Source organism: Gopherus flavomarginatus, chromosome 1 (assembly GCF_025201925.1).
Source record: "Gopherus flavomarginatus isolate rGopFla2 chromosome 1, rGopFla2.mat.asm, whole genome shotgun sequence".
NCBI classification, from domain to species: domain Eukaryota; kingdom Metazoa; phylum Chordata; order Testudines; family Testudinidae; genus Gopherus; species Gopherus flavomarginatus.
This window is the reverse complement of record NC_066617.1, coordinates 269,454,054-269,476,629: the sequence shown is the minus strand read 5'-3', so window position 1 is coordinate 269,476,629 and position 22,576 is coordinate 269,454,054. Positions and strand designations below refer to the sequence as shown.

The following is a 22,576-nucleotide window of genomic DNA, read 5'->3' as shown; positions in this document are numbered from 1 at the left end:
GCCAGTTATCTGCTGCAGTAACAAGCTGGCGACCTCCACCCAAAAGGGGCCTTTCATTGACAGAGAGCGGGTGGGTGAACCAGTCAAGCTGTTCAGCCTCCTCTGAGCTAACCAGTGGTATGAGAGGGGGAAGGAAGACAATGGACAAACCTCTGCCCAGTGTCACCTTCCCCCAGCCCACCGCTATCTGGAACTGGGAGGGGCAAGTACCTCTACCACTGCCCCCTGATCTTTTCAGGACCCATCATGGCCGGACTTACAGGTGGGCGATGTGAGCAACTGTCCAGGGTACTGCTGTGGTCAGGGGGCACCATGGTTAAAAGGGTGCCAGTGCCTGGACAGGGTCAGAGGCTTGCGCCCACTGGCCAGGCTCCACTCTCAACTTGTGGATGGTTTGTTGGCCCGAGCAGTGTCCTAAGTTGGCAGAAGGGGCACGTGGGTTGGACTGGCTCTCAGCTGGGGGAGAGGCTGAAGTTATGGAGAGTTTTGTTGCAATTTGCAGGTGAGGAAGGTCTGCTCGGGGGGTAATCTGTGGGAGCCCCAGTGGGCCCGGGGCAGTGCACTGCAGGACGGGTGGTGCCAGGGCTGGCCTTGCCCCCAGGGGTGTACCATGCGCTGGTTCACGCTGGGAAGGGTGCGAGGAGAGCACCAGGAGAAAAGCTGCTTCTGCCTGGTGTCTCACTGCCTGCACTCACCCTGGGCTACCTGTTGCCACCTGCCTGCCAGTGTAGCAGTTCAGCAGCCCCAGTGGCCTTGGAGCAGGAGAGGACAGGGTGTGCCCAGGTTAGTGGCGAGCGCTCCTGGGGGTACACAGTGGCATCCAAAATTGGGAGATGTTGAGAAGCGGAATCAGTGGGGCTCCCCAGGTAGGTCTCTGGTAGTCAGGAAAACACACACAGTGCTGGGTGTGTGCTGTGCTGTGCTTCTGTTTGTGCCTTGCAGCACTGACATCCCCCTTAGCGCTTCTTATGGTTGCCAGCCCAGCATTCTCGCTGCCGGTGCCAGAAGCTCAGGGGATACAGTGAGCCAGCGCTGAGCGTACAGGCTGCCTGTGCCATTTACAGCAGTCTCTGCTGAGGTGCACACAGTCCTTACTGTAACTTAAAAGCTTCCCCAGTAAACTCAAGGTGTGTGATTGTACTGTGTATCTGTACTTAAATCCAAGGAAAGGGCACCAAAATACAAGTTTGCACAGGGTGTCATTTTCCCTAAAGCTGGCTTGGGACCCAGAGGTGGGTATGTTATACCAATTATATTAGACCAGTAAAAACCAGCAGGATCTTATTAAAGGGGACAAGACAAAGATGCCACATTTATTATGATAATTTGATTTATGACTAATAACTAATATCTTAATTCTTATACACACACATTATACCTAATACCTATACACACACACATTCACATTCACACACACACACACACACACACACACACACACACACACACACATCCATCAGATGTTCTGCAGCTGCTGCATAGTTACCAGTCCTGAAGATAGCTTAAGTTCATAGCTTGAATTTGTAGCTTGGGTTCGTAGCTTGTGGCGGCTAACTGGCCAGGAAAGCCAGGCACAAGGACAAGCTGGATCTCTGTTGGGCAGGCACTGATGTCCTTCCATGTTGGCAGCAGAATGTTACCCAGAGTCTCTCATCTCACCCTTTTTTTTTTATAGGCTTTTAGTTTGGATTCAAAGTCTATAGGTCTTGCTGTGTCACGCTACCTCTGGGTTTAGACTGATCACCCATCAATTGCAGGCATGACCTTCAGCCTTGAACCTGGCTTTGATCTTCCTTCTGTTGTTCTGTTGTCCTTTTCTTTTTAGGGTGGATGCTTCTTACTTAGTTTAGGGCTGCTGTCTAGGTCTTCAGCCGTTGGTATTTGAACTTTATCTCATCAGGACAGGCTGGGGCTGGAGGTTGATTCCGTCATTCATACATACCTCATTCACACATCTAAACTAAACTAATAAGTTTACAGCAGGGTTTGCAAAAATGAAGGTTGGAGGAAGCTTTTACAAAATGGAGTGAGTGTTTTAAAATGGGGTTTGAATTACAATATGGAACAGAAGTTACAGTGTAGGCAAGTGTAGTAAATGGTGAACAGAAGTTACATTAATAAAGTGAACAATTAAAAACAATTTCATTTATCAGTTTTACAGCTATAGCTTACTAATCTGATATGCCTACCCCACCCCACTGAAGCAAAATGTGAGGGATACTACATTAAAGTTATTCTAATTTACTCCTGGCTCACAACTTGTGTGTGTGTGTGTGTGACTAATGATTGTTGAACTAGGTTAACCTTTCTCTATTAATTAGATCTGAATTCCATAATATTATTTATCTTTTTTAATGGGAAACTTCCATTTCAATCATTTGCTTCAAAGTGTATAGATATCTTTAATATAGACTGCACACCCCTTTTCCCTGTAAAATCTACATAAATTAATTTTGTAAGTTGAAAAGTACTCTTTCAATGTGATGAAAACTTAGCCTTCCATTTAAAATTGTAATACATAATGTGGTTAGTTCTAATGGTATCCTTTAAATAAATTTAAATCTTTCCTCATATTATTAAAGTTCCCTACATTGGAAAAACATTAGTTTAAAGAAAATAATATGGCAGTGAATAATGATTTTGTGTTTAGTACCAAGAAATCTTTCTGTCAGAAAAAGATATTTTTAGTTGAAAGGTACATTTCCAACCATTTATGTTAAAATGAAATGGAACTATCTAGCTGACAGAACTAACAGCTGTGAAAATGAGACTTAGAGATTTATGCAAATAGAGGACTTCTGAATTAATTCATGTTATGGAAAAGACTGTCAGTTTCTATGAGTCTTTATGCCCCATTACTTAATTAGCTGTTTTGATGATGGTCGTCAAACTGCATTTGTATGAAGTGGAAGATCTGCAAATAGGGCAGATCTATGAAATATGTGAGTCAAAGTGACAATTCTGATTTTTTGTCCATCCATTAAATAGATAATGCCCCACAAATGACTATAGATGAAGGGGGGAAATGTGTAGTTTTACAAAATCTAGGGTTCATTTACAGAGCATTTGTTCAATAAGTATGCTTATATGCAAAGTATCACAGGCCAAATCCCATTGGCCTTACATGAGCAGTCCCACTAAAATCTAAAATGAGGAAGGTTTAGGACCAAGGTTGTGTAAATGCTTGCTCTCTCTCCCTAGTCTCTCCCCTCTTCCTCCCTGCTACATGCCCCAAAACAATACAGTAACATACCATGGTAAGAAAGGTCAGCCTATAAAAACACCTCAATAGGTTTTACGTAGTAATGGCTCTAAAGAGTAAACAATTCATCATGTAAGAACTAACAAAATTAATTTTTTTATGATTGTGTGGAACTAATGTGTTTCTAGCTAAGCCTCTTTCAGCCTCAGCTCCAGGAGTGAAATCCTGATGATACTGAAGTCAATGGATGTTTTGCCATTGACTTCAATGGGACCAGGATTTGACCATGGGTTTCTATGTTATTTTGGAACCATTTTTAAATTGTGATCCTCTTTTTATTCATACTGCTAATGTTCGTCCCCAGGATGGAATGAAATGCAATCTTCTTTCAGAGGTGTAGATAACTATGAAACTGCAATGATCCCTTCTATTTTCTGTGCAGTGCACCTTGAAGTTTCTACGCAGTCTTAGCAGAGATGTTCAAAGCCACAAATGGAAGTTCAGTACATAACTTATTTATACATTTCAACATCTCTCACTCTCTGTACCTACAGTTCAGCTGCCCTTTTTTTTGCTCCTCAAGGGCTCAATACAGGCTGAGAAGATAGAAACAGTGTTTTTCTTTATTCCTGTCTTAGTTTGTTGTTCTCTTAAAGCAAATCAAGGTAACTGTGACAGAGTATCTATTTGGATACAGTAACAACACTTCCCAGCAGTGATGTGATTTTCAGTGTAGTGTCTGGCCTTTTACTTGATTTAGACTTAAAAAATATTACTCAAATGGAATATTTTGAGTGCTATATAGCGTGTAAACCAAGGCAGAATATGGCCTAATAATGCTATACAAGACACTGTAGAACACTTTGCTATTTTATTCCAGGGCTGCCCTGGGGGTGGGGGTGAGGGGGTGGCAAGTGGGGCAATTTGCCTCGGGCCCCAGAGAAGCCCCCACGAGAATATAGTATTCTATAGTATTGCAACTTTTTTTTATGGAAGGGGCCCCTGAAATTGCTTTGCCCCAGGCCCCCTGAATATTCTGGGTGGCCCTGTTTTATTCATTTGGGGAGAGGGTTCCTAAAAATACAAAGAAGATGGATCTGTTAAGAGCAGTATAGTAAACATCTGTATTTTGTGCACTTAATATAGACATAAAGATGAAGTTGGGCCACCTGAGAAGCTGCACTGGTCAAAAGAACACTGAAATTTGTAACCAGAGCAACATTGAGCTTGTGCTTATTGACTGTTCAGACAACCACGTGAAACATGCAATTTATAGGCATTAGTGAAAGAAGGAGGCCTACTGTTTCCAAAACCCATACTGTGTCTCATAGTAGAATATTTATGGTTAAGGGCAGATTTTATTTTTAGCCTACTGTTTCATTGTCAGAGGGACTTTAGTGTTCAGGCTCAAAATTTACCCTACATTGTCCCTCTTTCTGTAAGTGTACCAGTCCTCAACATTTCAAGAACTGCAAAAACCCACCATGTCAATTATGCCTGCCATTTCAGATTCATTCTTGCATCAGAGCAAGTCCCTATAAATCTACAATAACACACTCTGCATATATGAACCCGATGTCACATTTGCCTTCCCTGCTAGTAAAGCTATTTTTGCAAGCATGATTTCAAAATAATACATTCCAGAACCTTTAAACAGAATGATCTATAATTTCATGTGCACTTGTATGTATGTTTGCAGCAAGCCTGAATCTGTAGTCATTCAGTTGAAGAATCTTACTGAAGTCAATGAGATCACTATGTTAATGGTAGTCCCCCAACCTTTGTCATAGGAGGACACTTTAAAGAGACATTGACAGGTCAAATTTCACCCCAAATTCAATTTTCTTAACAGTCAATTTTCATTTGTTACATCAGAGGTCCCAAAGCAGTAGAACTACAAAAGGAAAACACACATTACCAATTATATTTCCCAAACCCTTATGCTTTAGTGAATTTGTATACAGTACAAGAATAATATTCAGAAAAAGAATAACTGAAGACTATTAAGTCAAACTATCATATGAGATGTATTTTAAAACATTTTAATTTAATTTCCACTGATACACTGCTATTGGTAATCCATCTTATATTCAATTGAGAATTCAAGCAGAAAAACATCAAATTCATATTTTTCTGTTTTTTAGCATCTCGATCATCTATTAATGGGAATATCCTCTTTTCCTTTGGACAGTATATTTCAGTACCTACACATCTTTGCTAAAAGTGAACCTGTTAATAAAATAAATGTGGGTAAAAATGCCCACATTGATGTAAAAGTTTACATTATTTGACAATATTTGTTAAACTTGATCTTTCACAGATCATTACATCAGTAAAAATCTGCAGGTTGCCGTGAGGATATCTTACCTTAATTATGTAACTATAATTCTCTTAGGGATTTTCACTGACATTTTCATAGTTCAAAACTTAAACACATGTTAGAAATCAAGTACACAGGCATTTCAGACTTTCAATTTATTATCAAAGGTTTTCCTAAAACTATACATTGGAGCTGACAGTACAGTATAACTAGTGGAATTATCATTGCAATTAGACAGAAGCCTGATATTTTTTTGTTTTGTAAACTTGCCTCACAGCATTCTGTTTTCTCTCCCTTCTCTAATGTCTGAAAAAGAAACATAATTATATTTGCCATGATCCTCCTAACTCTTTCTCTAGCCAGGCTTGCTAGAATTGGAATTGTAGCATAACATTTCTTCCCTGAGGATATCTATTTTTGTCTCACTTTTGATGGCTACCATCCCAGACATGTAATAAAGGAGATCATTCGAAATTGTTGCTTAACTATTTTGTTTGTTAAATGCATGACTCTTGAGGCTGCCTCATTCATTCCTATTTAATTGTTCCAACCAATGCACTTTCACTAGAACAGATATACTGTGAAACCAGTATAGGATGATTGAAAGCAATAAAGTGTCACTGGAACCTATCCATGTACACCCAGTCTAATAGATTATTAAAGAAATGGCAGTATTTTCATTCAAAACAGTGTGTTTCACTAACTATATTAGCTCCAATTTTCATTGAATTTCAGTCTCATTCTGATTACATGTCATGCCCACAATATCCATTTATTTATGCCCAAAAGGTGGATGCATACTTTGGCAATGCAGACAGGTTTTACAACTTTGTCTAAATACACATTCTTGTGTATATCAAGAGCAGCCATTTTTCATAATACCAAAGGTACATATAGGCTTGAAAGTATTAGCTATTTATAGGCAAAGTAAGAAAAATGCTGCTGAAGAACTTACGAGCGTTTGAATTAAAGATATATATGGTGTATATTTTGACATTGATGCTGACAATTTGTGCTTTTAATGGTTATAAAGCTTTAACTTTTTGAGCTTCAAAGTCTACTGTTATTAAGTAATTATTGCACATCCCTCCCCCATAATTTCCCACAACTGTACAAATTTTAAATAGATTAACATTTAAAAAATGGTTAAAAATCAAAATTGATATCTGTTGCTATTATAAACAATTAAAATTGATTTCTGCCAAGCCTAGTTATATATCATGTCCAAGTGGAACATTCCACACTGTATACACCATTCTACATATGCACACTTGCTCCACTGTATCCTTGACCATTGTTAGACCCATACTTTTTGCTGTGTCATCATGTCTACATCTGTACACCCTAGACTTCCCTCGGCGACAGAAACAAACAAAACAGCCTAACTCAAATTTCTCCTTACAATTGTGGGTCTGCAGGAAAACAGAACCACAGAGCAAAGACCACACTGTTATTTGATTTTCTATAAGGTAATAAGATTTCATGGCGATGAAAACTAGATTAGACAGAAAGATAGACCTATAATAAGATAACTAGTGAAGTAGTCAATCCTTCTTATACTTACCCTTGGAAAAGTTGTAAATCTGTCCAGTTCTTCCACAAAGCAGAACATCTGTAAACTAATTGCTGACATTACAATTAAAAGGCTGGCAGTGAATACAACCAAGCTCCCAAGTTTTTTTCCAGGTCCAAATATCTTATACACAAAATCCTCCAAAGCAGGAGAAATCTTTATAAGTCGAACTACCCTAAGCACCTGCAAAGAGAGAGGAAAAGATAAAATACAATTACAATCATATTAGTTTGTCTAATTATATTATCCATCAATTTAATAGATTCACAGATTTTAAGGCCAGAGAGGACCTTTATGATCATGTATCTAATCAGACCTGCATAACACAGGCCAAAGTACCTCACCCAACAATTTCTGCATCAAGCCCATAACTTCTGTTTGAGCCATAACGTATCTTTTTAAAAGACAAGGAGTCTTGATTTAAAGATAACAATGATGAAGAATCCACTACATCCCTAGTTAAATTTTTCCAATGGTTAATTGATGTTCCCTGTTAAAATGTATATCTTATTCTTAGTTTGAAATTAATCAAGGATGATGCAGCATTTTTATTAAAGTTTCCTCCTATTGCTCGGAGCCATGCGTTTGATAAGAAAATTATATTTTTAGCTTATTGCGTCCCTTGTTATTTTTCCCTTTCTATATTAATAGCCTTGATCCACAATCTTTTACAATTCCAGTGGATCAATAAAAACAAACAAACATGTGGCTCTTAAGAGAACGTATTTGTAACAGTGAACACTGGGTTATATATTCATGCAGAGAGCATGTACCTGTATTCCCACAGATAGTTTGCCCATACAATGACCTAAGAGGAAGTTAACCCTGAATCTCAATGCAAAGAGCTGCATGAGGTACTATAAAATATAAATCATTAAATGTTTCATTAGCTAACATGCATGATTGTTAATACTGCATTCAATGAGAGACCTTCCAGTGACATAGTTTCTCAACATGAGGAGAATATCACCAGCATGCTGGTGATACACAGCTGTCTCATCATCATCATCATAATAATAATAATTATTGCTACCATATAGAATCCTAGTAATGGACCAGAACACCATTGTGCTAGGTGCAGTACAAACACACAAGAAGAAGAGAGTCCCTGCCCCAAACAATCTAAACAAATACATGTCTCTCATGCCCCATGGACCCTATACATTCTGCACATCTCCGTCATGCAGATGACACTACCAGCTGAATGTATCACAGCTGCCTTGACCCCAGCGTGGGGTAAATAGAAGTCTTGCTTCTGGACACAAGCTGATGTTATGAAGAAGTTCTCTCTTCCTTTAGTGAGCTAGGTTAAGAACCCTGGAGTGACTGTATCATTTCTATGGTAAATCATGTGTTGTTTGCATGAGGGTCTAATGTGTTTTTTCTGTGGTGTAATTTGCATAGGTTACTCTACCCAATTATTTATTTTGTAACAGGAACACATGCCCCCATAACTGATGCTTTATTACTGCTGCTTAAGAGGGCTTCTCTATACCTTGCAACCTGTTCAGAATTCAGCACCACATTTGCTCACTGATTTAAGATGCTGTGATCATATTAGGAACAACCTGTGTACTTTATATTGGCTGCCCAGAGAGTGGTAGATTGCGTTTGGCCTGGAACTGTTGATTTTTTTAACATAGAATTCTCCCTTGAAGCGTGGCTGAGTAAAAGTGATACTTTTACTCAACAGATCTACTCCTGGGGTGAAATCCTAGCCGCAGTGAAGTCAATGTGAATGTTGATATTGACTTCAATGGGGCCAGGATTGAACCACTGGTCTGCATTCTGAGTCATGTTTTATATTTAATTGTCTTACCTAGCTTTCTTTTTTCTCTGCCTAGAGAGTTCTAACTGACCTTTAAGTAGCACATTAATCTTTATTGGTGCTATTTTGCTATTTCATTTGTTTTCATTAGGAGACAAATTAAATCTAGCAAAGTTTTACTGTAATGACATTCTTGTTTTCCATGCTACAGGCTAATATATACAAATTTTCTTTTTTAAGATATTTACATAGATGGTGTGTACTTTTGTGGGTAAAATATATAAAGATTTTGTACAGCAATTGAAAATGAAAATTAAAAAAGAACCCACAAGTTTTGTTACATAAAATTTCTAAGACTGTCTCTCTCAAGATGTAGTTATGTTTACCTCAGAAGGTGATTCTATAATATTTTTCCCCAATAAAAACCACCACCTTCTGCTTTCAAAACACAAAATATTCCATTCCATTCTATTTCATTCCATTCCAAAAAAATCCTTTATAGGACTTTGCTGTAATACATAAAACATGGAGTCTTTCCATTGGCTATGAAGGCCTTTTGGATCAGGGTTGCAGAAAATTTGCTCTACCGTAAATTATGCTAATTTTCTGTCACAGAGTGATTTGCATGTTGCTGTGAACAAGAATTAATATTAACATGCACAGGGAGGTGGTTGAGAAGGTAATGCCTAGTGTGGTGAAGAGTAACTGATGATTTGACAAGAGGTTATCTGTGAAGGCAAATAAATAATGTAGACTATGATAGATGTTAGGGAAAACTAGGAAGGTGAAAAAAAGTTCTGTTGATAAACCAGAGAGTATTCAAGAAGGAACTCTTTTTAGCTATATTTTTTTGGTTGACTGGGAACACAGCAACCCTGTCACTATTAATATTAAAATACCTGAAGATTTGCCTAACCTCCAGAAGTTTTCCTGTGAACATTACTTTTTGACCTTAATTGAACTGGAGATATGTTACACAGCTTGCTAGAAATCTGCTTGCCTGGGAACATGGTATATACATGCCTGCACACTGACAAAGGTATTTTCCAACCTCCGTGTCATTTGCCTTCAAGCGGATTTGGATTATGGAATGTGACCCAGATCTTTCAGTGTAGCAGGTGCTTCTGCTTATAAAACACGTCTTTTCAGATAGATATTTCAATGAAAACTACCTCTTAAAAAAATTCTGTGATGAAGCAGTAAGTGCCCTTTATTTCATAATGGTACCAGAGGACAGGTTTGGGTTTATTTTTTGTTTTGTTTTTTGCGGTTTTTTTGGAGAATGTAAGGAGGTATCCCACCCCAGTGAAGACAATGAGAATTTTGCCATTGATTTCAACAGGGCCAGGATTTCACCTGTAGTGTTTTAAGGTAACAACAACAACACACCATCCCAGCCACTTAACATTATTTTTAATAAATAAAAATAATATTTTAAGTTTGGTTTCAACATTGTTTTAATCTCTGTAATTTAGGAGTCAGACATTAATATCAATATCTGAATATATTTTTAGTGCTGCTCACTTCTGTTTCACTAGAATTATGCTGATAGTTAGAGCCCTGTGAAATCTTTTTATAATTTTTCATTTTATTTGTCAGAATTTGTTGTTACTTCTTTTTCTTGAGTCCTATCGCCAGGGCGGTAAAAGGCCCTGGGGATGGAGGGAGTGGTTGCAGAGTGAGCCTGCATTCACCATGCATCAGGCACTCCTGACCCATGAGGCTCAGCCCATCTCCCAGCTCCAGGCATTGCGGAGTGGTGCATGGGGTTGCAATGCCGTTTCCTTTTGGCCCACTCATCCCACTGGTCATGCTGGCAGAGGAGTGGCCGGGCCAATCCTGAGTGGTGTTGTGATCTGGTCTGGCAGGTTAAAATGCCTACACTTTTTTTCATGTTATGTCATTTTAATCATTGTTTTTCATTTTATTTCATGTTATTTTGTGTGTGCAAGAAATACGAGGCTGACTCACTCTAACTATGTGTCACCATGAACTGTTTTCTTTTAAATATAGAAGCCATGCAAATTACACATTTTAAGCCTTTGTGAAAGATTGGTCACAAAGTCAAGGCGAGGGGAGATTTTTCAAAAACACTCAGCACCAGCCAACCACTGAAGTCTGTATTAAAACTCCTATATTGCAATGGGAATATAGTTAGGCCACCAGCGACTGCTTAAATATATGAAATCTATCTGGACAGATATCATCAGAGCAAGAAAAAGAAGGAAGGACCAGATACAGACAGTAATTTTCCCCTCCTATTCTACAGAGTTAGTGATGATCACATTTATTTTATCCAATGTGTAAAATTCGTATTTTAATATTCAAACTTCCTGGAAAGAGACGATAAGTTGTACGTGGGTTCTGATTAAATAAATATTCCACCAGTGAGTTAATGTGTCTGCTACTTGTAATATTTGAGAGTTCCAACTTACTGTTGTCTGATTGTTTATTTTACATTTGTGGAATAGAAGTACAGTGGTTTAGTTTAAGGTATTCGTTTTCATATGTTTGAGAATTACATTATGCCACTTGAGTGGCATTGTTCTGAGTAGTCTCACAGCATGTAATCTCAGCAAGATCTAAAGTGCCACCATCTAAAAACATTCAATTCCTATGGGGCTGTGTGCCAGGGCCAGAGATTTTGTAGTCTTGCAGATTTTCCTGACCAATTTTGTAGAATCATATAAAGAGAATGTGAATAGGCTTTGTGCAATTTTTCACAATCTGTCAAAATTCATTACTACACTTCAGTGGACTGCACCATGTGTCATCATAGTTTATAATGCTTTTCTGTAAGATTTAGCTACGTCATTTATTATTTACCCTTTTTCATTATTAATTACTAATCTCTTGCTTCAACTCATTTCTAAATAATAGATGGATACAAATCTGTTCTAATTTTTTAAACTTATAAATGCAACATATATCACTGAAACTACTGTGAAGATATTTTGGTCTCTCTAAATGGTCACTGTTTTACTTGCTATTATCTGAACTACAGTTCCCAGAATCCTCTTATACCTAAAATGTCTGACAAGTCTAAAAAGCTGTGTCCCGTAGTTCTCATGTAAGGTTGTGATTCTCCAATGTCAAAATAATTGTTTTAGCCTTTTTAAAGAAAGGATTACTAGACTCAGTAACAGACACCTTACACTTGAGATTACATTATAGTGATCCTATGGGCTTTTTCCCACAACTAGATTGATCCTACAGGACATATTCATCCAAGAAGGAGGGACAGGGAATTAGTCAGTCTGGCGTCTTGGCTGACAGAGGACAAATGTGAGCTCACTTACAACCTGAAAATGGGTCAACCCCAAGGAAGCTCCCTCTCTGTGTTCCACCAGGGACTTCCACCAGGAATGGGCAGGACAGCCCCAATAAATAGATTAGAAATAATTTGGTGATTGCAAAATGCCAGGATCCAGGATGGAACTGGGGAAATGGCTTTAGAAGACCCATAAGGGACTGAGGTAGAGAATCTCCTAGTTAGGGAAGTTACATAGGAAGGTGACAGCTGGTAGAGTAGTGTCTGTGAAATCTAAAGCAAGTTTATAGGGAACTGAGAGCCAGTAACAAGGAAGCCACTTGTGGACATTAAGCAGGAGCATTTAAGATGCAGTGGGAGGACATGCACTAAGAAGTGGTGTGTGTGCAAAGCTGAATGGAGAATTGTGGCCAAATTAGACCAAAGCCAGGGTGAAGCAGTGTAGCAGAAGTTGGAAATGAGAGCTGCAAAGAAGGAGGATTGGGGGCTGATGTGCTTATTCAGAGAGAGGCCTACTCTTATAAGGTCTGCCTAGATCCACAGATTTAAAAAGAGACATTTGTTTGAATTATTATTATTTTAAAGACTTATTCAAAGTGACTCAGCAATATAAGAACTCTGGAAGAAACAAAGGAAAGTGCACATGGGAATACGGATTACTGTTCATGGATAACATTTTTAGTGTGCCTGAACAAGGTATTTAAACAGAAATATTAAAATTAGTTGACTGTACCTGAAAATATGTAAACTGGGAATGGTAGAGGTCTGGATAAATATGAAGAGTAGTTCCAATTACAAGCAGCAGTTCAAATTTGTGAAGAGATGAGCTGATATATCCAGTAAAGCCCAAGCACCAGATCTTCAGAAGAGCTTCTAAGTCAAAGAGAACTGTAAAAGCAACCTAGGAGAATATATAAGAGGAGAAACAAGTGTTTCAATTACTGATTCAAATCATGGCTTTCTATGTCGGAGTTCACACCTTGCCAAGATTTGAAATGATATCTACTTGAGGATCTATATAGCAAAGGAAATAGCCGGAATAACATCCTGATGATATGTGCTGACTAGCCAAGCAAAGGAATAATGGACTAGACTCATCAAAATGGATGATAGGCATTTCTCATTTTTCTAATTTTTATGAACAAATGGCACTTATTTGTAAATTCTCAAACTTTGACTATAAACAGAGCATTCAGGAAAATGATAGAATTCCTGTTTGTATACCATATAGTGTACCTTCACAGAGATGATAGAGCAAGTTGATATTTCTAAAGTGCTAATTTTCTGTAAAAAGAGATAATCACAAATTATCACAAACTATTTGTTACAATTAAAAAACAGATTAATAATAAAAAATATTCAAATTTGAAAAACCATATACATATTTCCTTTCATTCATTGGGTCTAATGTTCTCCCAAGCTTGGCAAATTCTCAGTTGGCCTGAGCTTGTTGCAACTGGATCCCACTCAGGTTAGATTGATGGTTCTAAGCTATTTGAGATTACTTGTTGAACCTATAAACATATTAATATCAGCTCTTGTGGATGATCCTGTGCCTGGCTAACAAAGTTAAGTTTGAATTGCAGCTTATACCACAACCCCTTATTTTTACTTGCTCATAGGTCTCAAAATAATAGTTTTTGGAGAGTATCAGACCAATCCTTTAACCAATTTTGAGTGCTCTGTGTGTGTCTCCCAAGAGAGAGAATTGGCCAGTACAATATGATAAGATATTTTGCACAATGCATAACAATGGTTGAACCAATTTTAAATATAACATAGATTGGACAGATCTAAGGAGCAAGCAAAGGTTGAAAGAGAATTGACTCAACAGTTATTGTTTTTTTATGAACATTTAATTTTTTCCCACCCATGCACAAAAATAAACCAACAGAAATGGGTAAGGAAAGAAGGGATGAGGGTACGATTGCCAATTTTGGTTGGACATATTCCTCGAGGTTTCATCACATGATATAATCTTTAATTAAAGATTAATCTTTAATTTCTGGAGACTCCAGAACAATCCTGGAGGATTGGCAACTCTAGATGAAGGTTAAAACAAATAAAATAAAGGAGTAATAAATCTGGTAAATTCTGCCGTTTTTAAATGGAGATGTAGGTAGGCAAGAAGTGTTCATAGGGGAGAGAGTGTGAGGTAGGAAGTGACAGGGGAAGACTTGAAGGCAGGGGCCGAAATGTGCAGTTCTTAAAGGCCTTTTCTGAAATATTTACACAGTAAACTGCATAAGAGTTCACACTGAAGAGAAGGACCAGTTAATCCTAGATTTGCACCTTTAGCCCTGGAGACTGAAATTTTTAACCCTGACATTTAGACAACTTAGCTATCTGCTCTAGCTGAGGCTAGCCCCCTCTGCCTCTCCCCTCCTATTACTACGACGTATACATTTTCTCTCATTTTATTTGCAGACTTGCCACAGAAAATGCCTCTGGCTAAACACCCTCCATCCCCAGTTCCTCCCATGCCTTTTTGATTTATCAATGTATCCCCTCGAGACTTCTCCCAATAGGCAGTAGAGGTAGGACAGAGAAAGGGATATTTGTCCTCCCCTCACCAGTTTCTAGGCTGCAGGGGCAGGACAAGTTGTGCAGTGGTAAGAAAAGAAGTGGGTAAACTAACCTAACCTCTATATTCCCCAAATGAGAAGTGGGTAAACTCCACTGACCCTTGACTACACTAGACATTGAATTAACAGGTAATACTTACACAGAACTAATATTTTCAAACATTAACAAATCGATGTTCAGAGGGTTCTCTGAGGTCAAATATTATTAATCTTCTTTTTACAAATGGAAAAAGTCAGACACAGAGGTTAATTGGCTTGTTGGTGAGCAGTATCACCAGCAGTATCTGCAACAGTTTTCCTAAAGTGTTTGAAATATTTATCAAACTTTAAAGTTCTTTGCATGATTAATTCAAACTAAGATGTCTTGCAGCACCCCAGTGTTCTAAACCTTTTGTTTAGGCTAAGCAATAAAACCCAACTGAACACCCTACTGTGCAAGCACACACACACCTGCACACACCTCTCAGTCTTCATATCTTCAAAGATAATGACCAATTTTCCTTGACCTGTTCCTTTGTAGATATCATTGAGATCTACAAAACAAGTCAAGTCTGAAAAAAAGGGTTTCAAGTACAGTATGAACAAAACCTCTGTTTGAAACACACAGGAAAAGTATTTTAATCTGGGTTAAAGAAAAAAAGGCCTTTGAGCAAAGAAGAGTCATACAAAATTTCAGCCCCAAAGGATTTGGGTGTGTGTGTGTGTGTGTGTGTGTGTGCGCGCGCGTGCACTCCAGTTATGAAATACAGAAAAGTATTGGAATTCAACCTTACAGCAGTGGAGAAGCAACTCTAACATTCACACAATTCAGAATATATAGGTGTTGCATTAGGGACAAGATTAGCAAATATGATGTTAAATATATTTAAATTTATTCTACAAATGTGTAGGCAGGATGATTTGCATTTTACATCCTTGTCAGAGGACCTCAAACCACTAACACTGAAAAATTTATCAGATGGTTTGCATAGCATTTGGTTACACTTATACACCTGCCTTCCCACTGATAGAGCTGGGCATTTTCCCTTCATTGTAATTAATTACATAAGATTCAGAAGTCAAATACACAACATCTGACTTGAATTTTTTGTTAGCTATGCAATGCAATAATGTAGGTTTATATAAAAATTTATACTCATATCTACCCCTTCTGCTGCTGCAGAGAGGGGACGAGGGTGAATCCATAGAAAAGACCATGGGGTGCCAGGCAGGGGCAGGCAACTGGTTAAACAAGTTGCTACCATCTGCTGTGCTGCCACATTTCCTTCTGTCAAAACACCTATGCATCCTCATGAGCCATGAGAAAAAGTATGTGAGGCTCAGTTAGGAAAGAAGCAGGGCCGGCTCCAGGCACCAGCAGAGGAAGCATGTGCCTGGGGCGGCACATGCTAAGGCTCCATCCATTCTTGGGGTGGCACAGTCCGAGTGGCCTTTTTTTCTTTTTTTTTTTGCTTGGGGCAGCAAAAATGGTAGAGCCAGCCCTGGAAAGAAGCCAAAGAGGAGCCATATGAGATGGCATGCTTCCCTGTAGGTTGCAGGGTGCTAATGCTGTTTCACGATGAGCAAATCTAGGGTCAATACCCAAGACTACCATCTAAGCTGGTTCTGCTGTGCTGCCCTGACTTGGCTGAGGGGAGTGTAGAGCTACCCGTGAACTTAGAGGAGAGTCCTTCTGAGTTGGATCAATGAAGTTAGGATCCCAGATCTTTGGCCCTTCTCTCCCTTTTCAGGTTCCATATTCTGTTTAATCTTCACTTTGGCAAGAGGGATAGGGACTTTCTCAGAACTGTATTGATACAAGGACATAGATTCATTGCAAAGGACACTGCCATGTGAGATGGTAGCAGAAAAAAAACTGTCTAACCTTGTTCATGCCTACAGAGTGTAGGCCACTGCTTTTCAGGATTCTTAATGCTCTTCACTAAGGCTTCAATCCTGAAACCTATCATAACGGAGAAGACTTCTTCTTTTCTGTCTGTCTTGGTTTTTTCTACAGCACACCCTCTTACTGTCTAACCAATGAACACATATAATTAGATCTTTATGGTGATGTCCACCATGGAGTTGCTCTGCACCCTTCCCTGGTGCTAGGAAGCTATACTTGGTTGAGTTTTTTGTTTGTTTGTTTCTTTTCTCTCTCACCAGACTGCTTTTTCTGATTCTATAAGGTCAATATATTCAAATTTAAATAACTTTCTGATTATCTCAATCTGACCATGAATACTATTTATTTTGGTACAATGGGCTGATAAATACATTTGTAATGTACCTTAAGCTTTGCAAATAGTTGGGTGTATTGAAATATGTAATAAGTGGAATCTGGGTTTAGAATTTACATCCTTTCCCCCTTCCCCCGCACTGCTTTAACTCTTAAGAGTCTCCCTGTTTCTAGAGCTATCTGTCCTCTAGTTTCCATAAAGGAAGCAGGCTTCCTTCCTGTAGCTGAGCATATGAAATACTCCAGGCTAGGCTTGCCTGCTGAATTTAAATAGATAGATAATTCCAAAATTGAACTTTTGAGACTATATTATCTTAAGGATTTTAATGAACGTGATAGACTTTCCACATATCTACAACTTCCTGGTACTATTGCTGGGCATTGGTGAACCTGAAGTGCCAAGTGGACTTTGCCAAGTCCTGTCAAAACCTGTGAGAGCTGCTGCCTAGTCAGATACACAAAAGGAAAGAGCGAGAGAGAGCTAGAGAAGAAAGATGAAAAGGGCTTGACTGACAACTGGAGGTGCAGCTCATTCATCTTGTTTGTTTCTTCGGAGTTTTTTAGACATGTTTGGGTGATTATCTCATTGTCCTTATGATGGGGTCTATAAGGCCTTGTCTGCCTGCTGTTGGAGACATTGCAGAGGAGGGCAGCCGTATTGAGTCTGGCCATTAGGCCACTCAGCCCTGACAGGGAGGGCAGCCCTATTCACTCTGGCCACAAGGCCATCATGCAGCCCTGCAAGGGAGGGCCACTTATTGACTCCGGCCGTTAGACCATACTGCTCTGAGGCTCAGGATGTAGGCCACTGTAGGCTTAGAGTGTAGGCTGTAGTGCCGTTCCCCCGTCCCATAAGTGTGATAGGTGTACCAGCCCCATGACAGATCACTACATCCCAGATTTTAAAGAGAACCTTTTTAGCACTGAATAATGAAAAAGTAAATATAACATGCATACAGTGCCCTGCACAGAAATACACATGTAGTATGACAATAGACAGCATTATTATTTGTATCACAGTAGTGCTTGGAGGACCTTACCAAGATCAGGATACCACTCTGCTAGGCATTGTACTGAAAATTAGAGACAGTCCCTCCCCTCAACAAAACTTACAACCTGAGGCTCTGATCCTGTGTTAATTGCAGGATCAGGGCCTAAACAGACAAAGAAAGTATTATTATCCCCATTTACAGACCTGACTAAGGTCACACCAAAATCTGTAGCAGAACTAGGATGCAAACCTAAATCTCCTTAGTCCCAGTCCAGTGCCTTAATCACAATACCATTCTCCCTCATATGCATGTGTTTTTTTTTCATATGTGGACATATACAGAGAAAATTTTCATTACTAGGACAATCAACAAAACCTGCACCAACCCCAGTGCGGTACATTCTAGTAAAAACACATTTTTTATTCAAAAGCTTGTTTAAAGTGCCTGAAGTGAAAGGACTTGACAGCTTCCCTTTAAGACCATTGTTTAAAAATATGAAAATGTCAAGTCATATCAGTTATGTTATTGACTCTGACCTCTGGATTCTGTTTATTGTGTGCTGAACTACAGTACAGTCTTGAAATGTGCTGCGATTGGGATTTTTGGTACATTCCATATTTATCACTGATTAGTCTGAAATATATTGCTCTGCTATGGGAAGGGGATTCATTTAGGAGGAAAAATTTTGTATCAGCTATAATAATGATGGAAAGCTAACATTATTCCACCTTTCTTAAAACAATTTTGTAAATATAAAACCTTTGCAAATACAAACTCCTCTCACCCCCCCATTTTTAGTAGGTTTATTATGGAAATCATTGAAACCTTGTTAAATAAAATATCATCCTTACAATTTCAATTTTACTGAATAGATAAACACACTTTGGCATAGACACTATCCTAGAGAACGGATCTTGCTGAGGAGTTAAATGTTAGGATTTCTTTGAGTCAATTTAATGGCATTTGTATGTAAAATATAGGGCCATATTGTAACTTCCCCAGTGGCTGTGGGCTCCAGACACAGTAAATATGGCCTCCAACATAGGGGAACTTTTACTTGTGTGAGCAGTGGCTCCAATTCAGGAAAGCATCCCTAATTGGGAAAGGTGATTAGATATATGTTTAGTGACGTGGACTAAAGGCCATATTTAAAGGTAAGCACATGCCTCTATGCTTTCCGAAATAGGATGGACTTAAGAACAAAGTGAGAAGTGCCAAAAGCCAAGCAGAATTGAACCTTGCGAAAAATGGTAAGTTGGGAAATGGGATACCGGGAGGAAGCACAAGCAGGAGAATGCAGGAGGGGAGGACTCCTATCTCAGATCGAGAAAGTGGGACAATAAGCGAGTTATCTTAAGTGCCTATACACAAATGCAAGAAGCATGGGAAACAAGCAGGGAGAACTGGAAGTCCTGGCACAGTCAAGGAACTATGATGTGACTGGAATAACAGAGACTTGGTGGGATAACTCACATGACTGGAGTACTGTCATGGACGGATATAAACTGTTCAGGAACGACAGGCAGGGCAGAAAAGGTGGGGGAGTTGCATCGTATGTAAGAGAGCAGTATGACTGCTCAGAGCTCTGATATGAAACTGCAAAAAAACCTGAGAGTCTCTGGATTAAGTTTATAAATGTGAGCAACAAGGGTGATGTCATAGTGGGAGTCTGCTATAGACCACCAGACCAGGGGAATGAGGTGGATGAGGCTTTCTTCCGGCAACTAGCAGAAGTTACTAGATCGCAGGCCCTGGTTCTCATGGGAGACTTTAATCACCCTGATATCTGCTGGGAGAGCAATACAGCGGTGCACAGAAAATCCAGGAAGTTTTTGGAAAGTGTAGGGGACAATTTCCTGGTCCAAGTGCTGGAGGAACCAACTAGGGGCAGAGCTCTTCTTGACCTGCTGCTCACAAACAGAGAAGAGTTAGTAGGGTAAGCAAAAGTGGATGGCAACCTGGGAGGCAGTGACCATGAGATGGTCGAGTTCAGGATCCTGACACAAGGAAGAAAGGAGAGCAGCAGAATACGGACCCTGGACTTTAGAAAAGCAGACTTTGACTCCCTCAGGGAGCTGATGGGCAGGATCCCCTGGGAAAATAACATGAGGGGGAAAGGAGTCCAGGAGAGCTGGCTGTTTTTAAAAGAATCCTTATTAAGGCTGCAGGAAAAAAACATCCCGATGTGTAGGAAGAATAGTAAATATGGCAGGCGACCAGCTTGGCTTAACAGTGAAATCCTTGCTGATCTTAAACACAAAAAAGAAGCTTACAAGAAGTGGAAGATTGGGCAAATGACCAGGGAGGAGTATAAAAATATTGCTCAGGCATGCAGGAGTGAAATCAGGAAGGCCAAATCACACTTGCAGTTGCAGCTAGCAAGAGATGTTAAGAGTAACAAGAAGGGTTTCTTCAGGTATGTTAGCAACAAGAAGAAAGTCAAGGAAAGTGTGGGCCCCTTACTGAATGAGGGAGGCACCCAGTGACAGAGGATGTGGAAAAAGCTAATGTATTCAATGATTTTTTGCCTCTGTCTTCACAAACAAGGTCAGCTCCCAGACTGCTGCACTGGGCAGCACAGTATGGGGACAGGGTGACCAGCCCTCTGTGGAGAAAGAAGTGGTTCGGGACTATTTAGAAAAACTGGACGAGCACAAGTCCATGGGGCTGGATGCGCTGCATCCAAGGGTGCTAAAGGGGTTGGCGGATGTGATTGCAGAGCCATTGGCCGTTATCTTTGAAAACTCATGGCGAACGGGGGAGGTCCCGGATGACTGGAAAAAAGGTACTGTCGTGCCCATCTTTAAAAAAGGGAAGAAGGAGGATCCAGGGAACTACAGGCCAGTCAGCCTTACCTCAGTCCCTGGAAAAATCATGAAGCAGGTCCTCAAGGAATCAGTTCTGAAGCACTTAGAGGAGAGGAAAGTGATCAGAAACAGTCAGCCTGCCACATTCATCCCACAAAAGGAGCACTAGAGGTGTCCTCCAAGCAGCCAATCAGAGTGGCTGCAGGGGAAGCAGCCAATCAGGGCCCAGAAGGGCCATATAAAAGGAGCTTCAGAGTCAGAGACAGTCAGTTCCTTGTTGGAGCTAGAGGAGTGCAGCTTGTGCTCCTGGCTGGCCAAAGTGAATGGCAGCACCATTGAGTGAAGAAGAGCTCCTCGCTGGCTGCTGGGCCTGAACTTAGATGAGCCTTGAAGTAAGAATGAAGCTTTGGTGAAGTCTGGGGCTGCGGGGAACTGGCCCAGGGAATTGAAAGCAGTGTAGTGCAAGGTTCTGAGGCTTGTGATGTGCAGGAAGTCAGACTAATTGATCATGATGGCCCCTTCTGGCCTTAAAGTCTGAGTCTGCAATGTTAAGTGCTTTCCTAAATTGGGACCAACGATTGCAGACTGACCACTCCCCAGTGCAGGTCCTACCTACACTGATACCACTATTCCCAGTAAAGGCACAAGACATTTGGCTCTGAGATTGTGCGGTACGAAAGGCTCAGGGATGAGGGTGAACAACGCTGCCTTGGCTCCTCTCCACTGTCCACTCTTTCAGGAGGGAGAAGAATTGTTCTTCTTAACCTCTGAAGATAGGACAAGAAGCAATGGGCTTAAATTGCAAAGATGGTTTAGGTTGGGCATTAGGAAAAACTTCCTAACTGTCAGGATGGTTAAGTACTGGAATAAATTGCCTAGAGAGGTTGTGGAATCTCCATCATTGGTAATTTTTAAGACCGGATTGGACAAATGCCTGTCAGGGATGGTCTAGATAATACTTAGTCCTGCCATGAGTGCAGGGGACTGGACTAGATGACCTCTCAAGGTCCCTTCCAGTCTTACGACTCTATGACTCTACAACAGAATGCCAGCAGCATTAAAATATTTATCCAGGCAGCTAAAAAACAGCTCCTTTTCACCCTTTCATCATTCCAAGAGCAGAGCTTCAGCCCTCTCCAAAACCCCTATTGAATATTTTTTTCTGCATCATGCCCACAATGTCACCAAATTCAGGCTATTTTGAGTACTGTTCAGGCTATACTTAAGAACAAGATTACAGTTAAGTATGTGCTTAAGAGCTTTCCTGAATAGGGATGCTTTCCAGAATAAGGCCTATATTTTACAAGGTATGTTTATTTGGTTTGAAATAAAAACAAGCTAAATTCTTCGGTCTGCACTCCTATTGATAAAAAAGCAGCTTATCAGCCATGCATTGCCTGAAGAGGTTGTACTCAAGCCTCAGTTCATTACCACTGACATTTTGTTTGAGGAAATTACCTTTCAGAAGGCTGTTGTCTTTTTTTTTTAAAGGGCTGTCAGCCATTGTCAGACAGAGGAACTTGAACAATTTGCAAAAAAATCTCAGAAAGCTTAAGGGAATAAAGAAATGACAAGTTGCTTGACATTCACATAGTTTGTCTACTTTTTTCGTCTTGAAAACTATCTGGATAGCAAGCCCAGTAAACTCACCTCAGCTAGGTAAAATTCATCATGCTGTCTTCTGAAAGTCTCTCCTTTGTAGTAATTACTAGCAGCGACAATGACATCTACTGCCACCATGCTCAGTATGAACATATGAAATATTGATGACCTCATCAGTTTCTGTAGAGGAAAAAACCACAAACAGACAAGTAGTATTTTCTATTAAAGAAGTAAAACT

At 39.8% G+C, this 22,576-nt stretch overlaps 1 protein-coding gene across 1 annotated transcript in view; it reads right to left on the bottom strand.

Moving 5' to 3' along the window:
* Positions 1-22,576, bottom strand: part of NALCN (sodium leak channel, non-selective) — a 343,201-nt gene that overhangs the window by 100,287 nt on the left and 220,338 nt on the right. The window contains exons 11-13 of the mRNA XM_050937548.1: positions 22,387-22,518; positions 12,868-13,035; positions 7,087-7,278 (exon numbers count right to left, since the gene is read on the bottom strand). Of these exons, the coding sequence (XP_050793505.1) occupies positions 7,087-7,278; positions 12,868-13,035; positions 22,387-22,518 (492 nt within the window). The remainder of the gene's footprint in view (positions 1-7,086; positions 7,279-12,867; positions 13,036-22,386; positions 22,519-22,576) is intronic.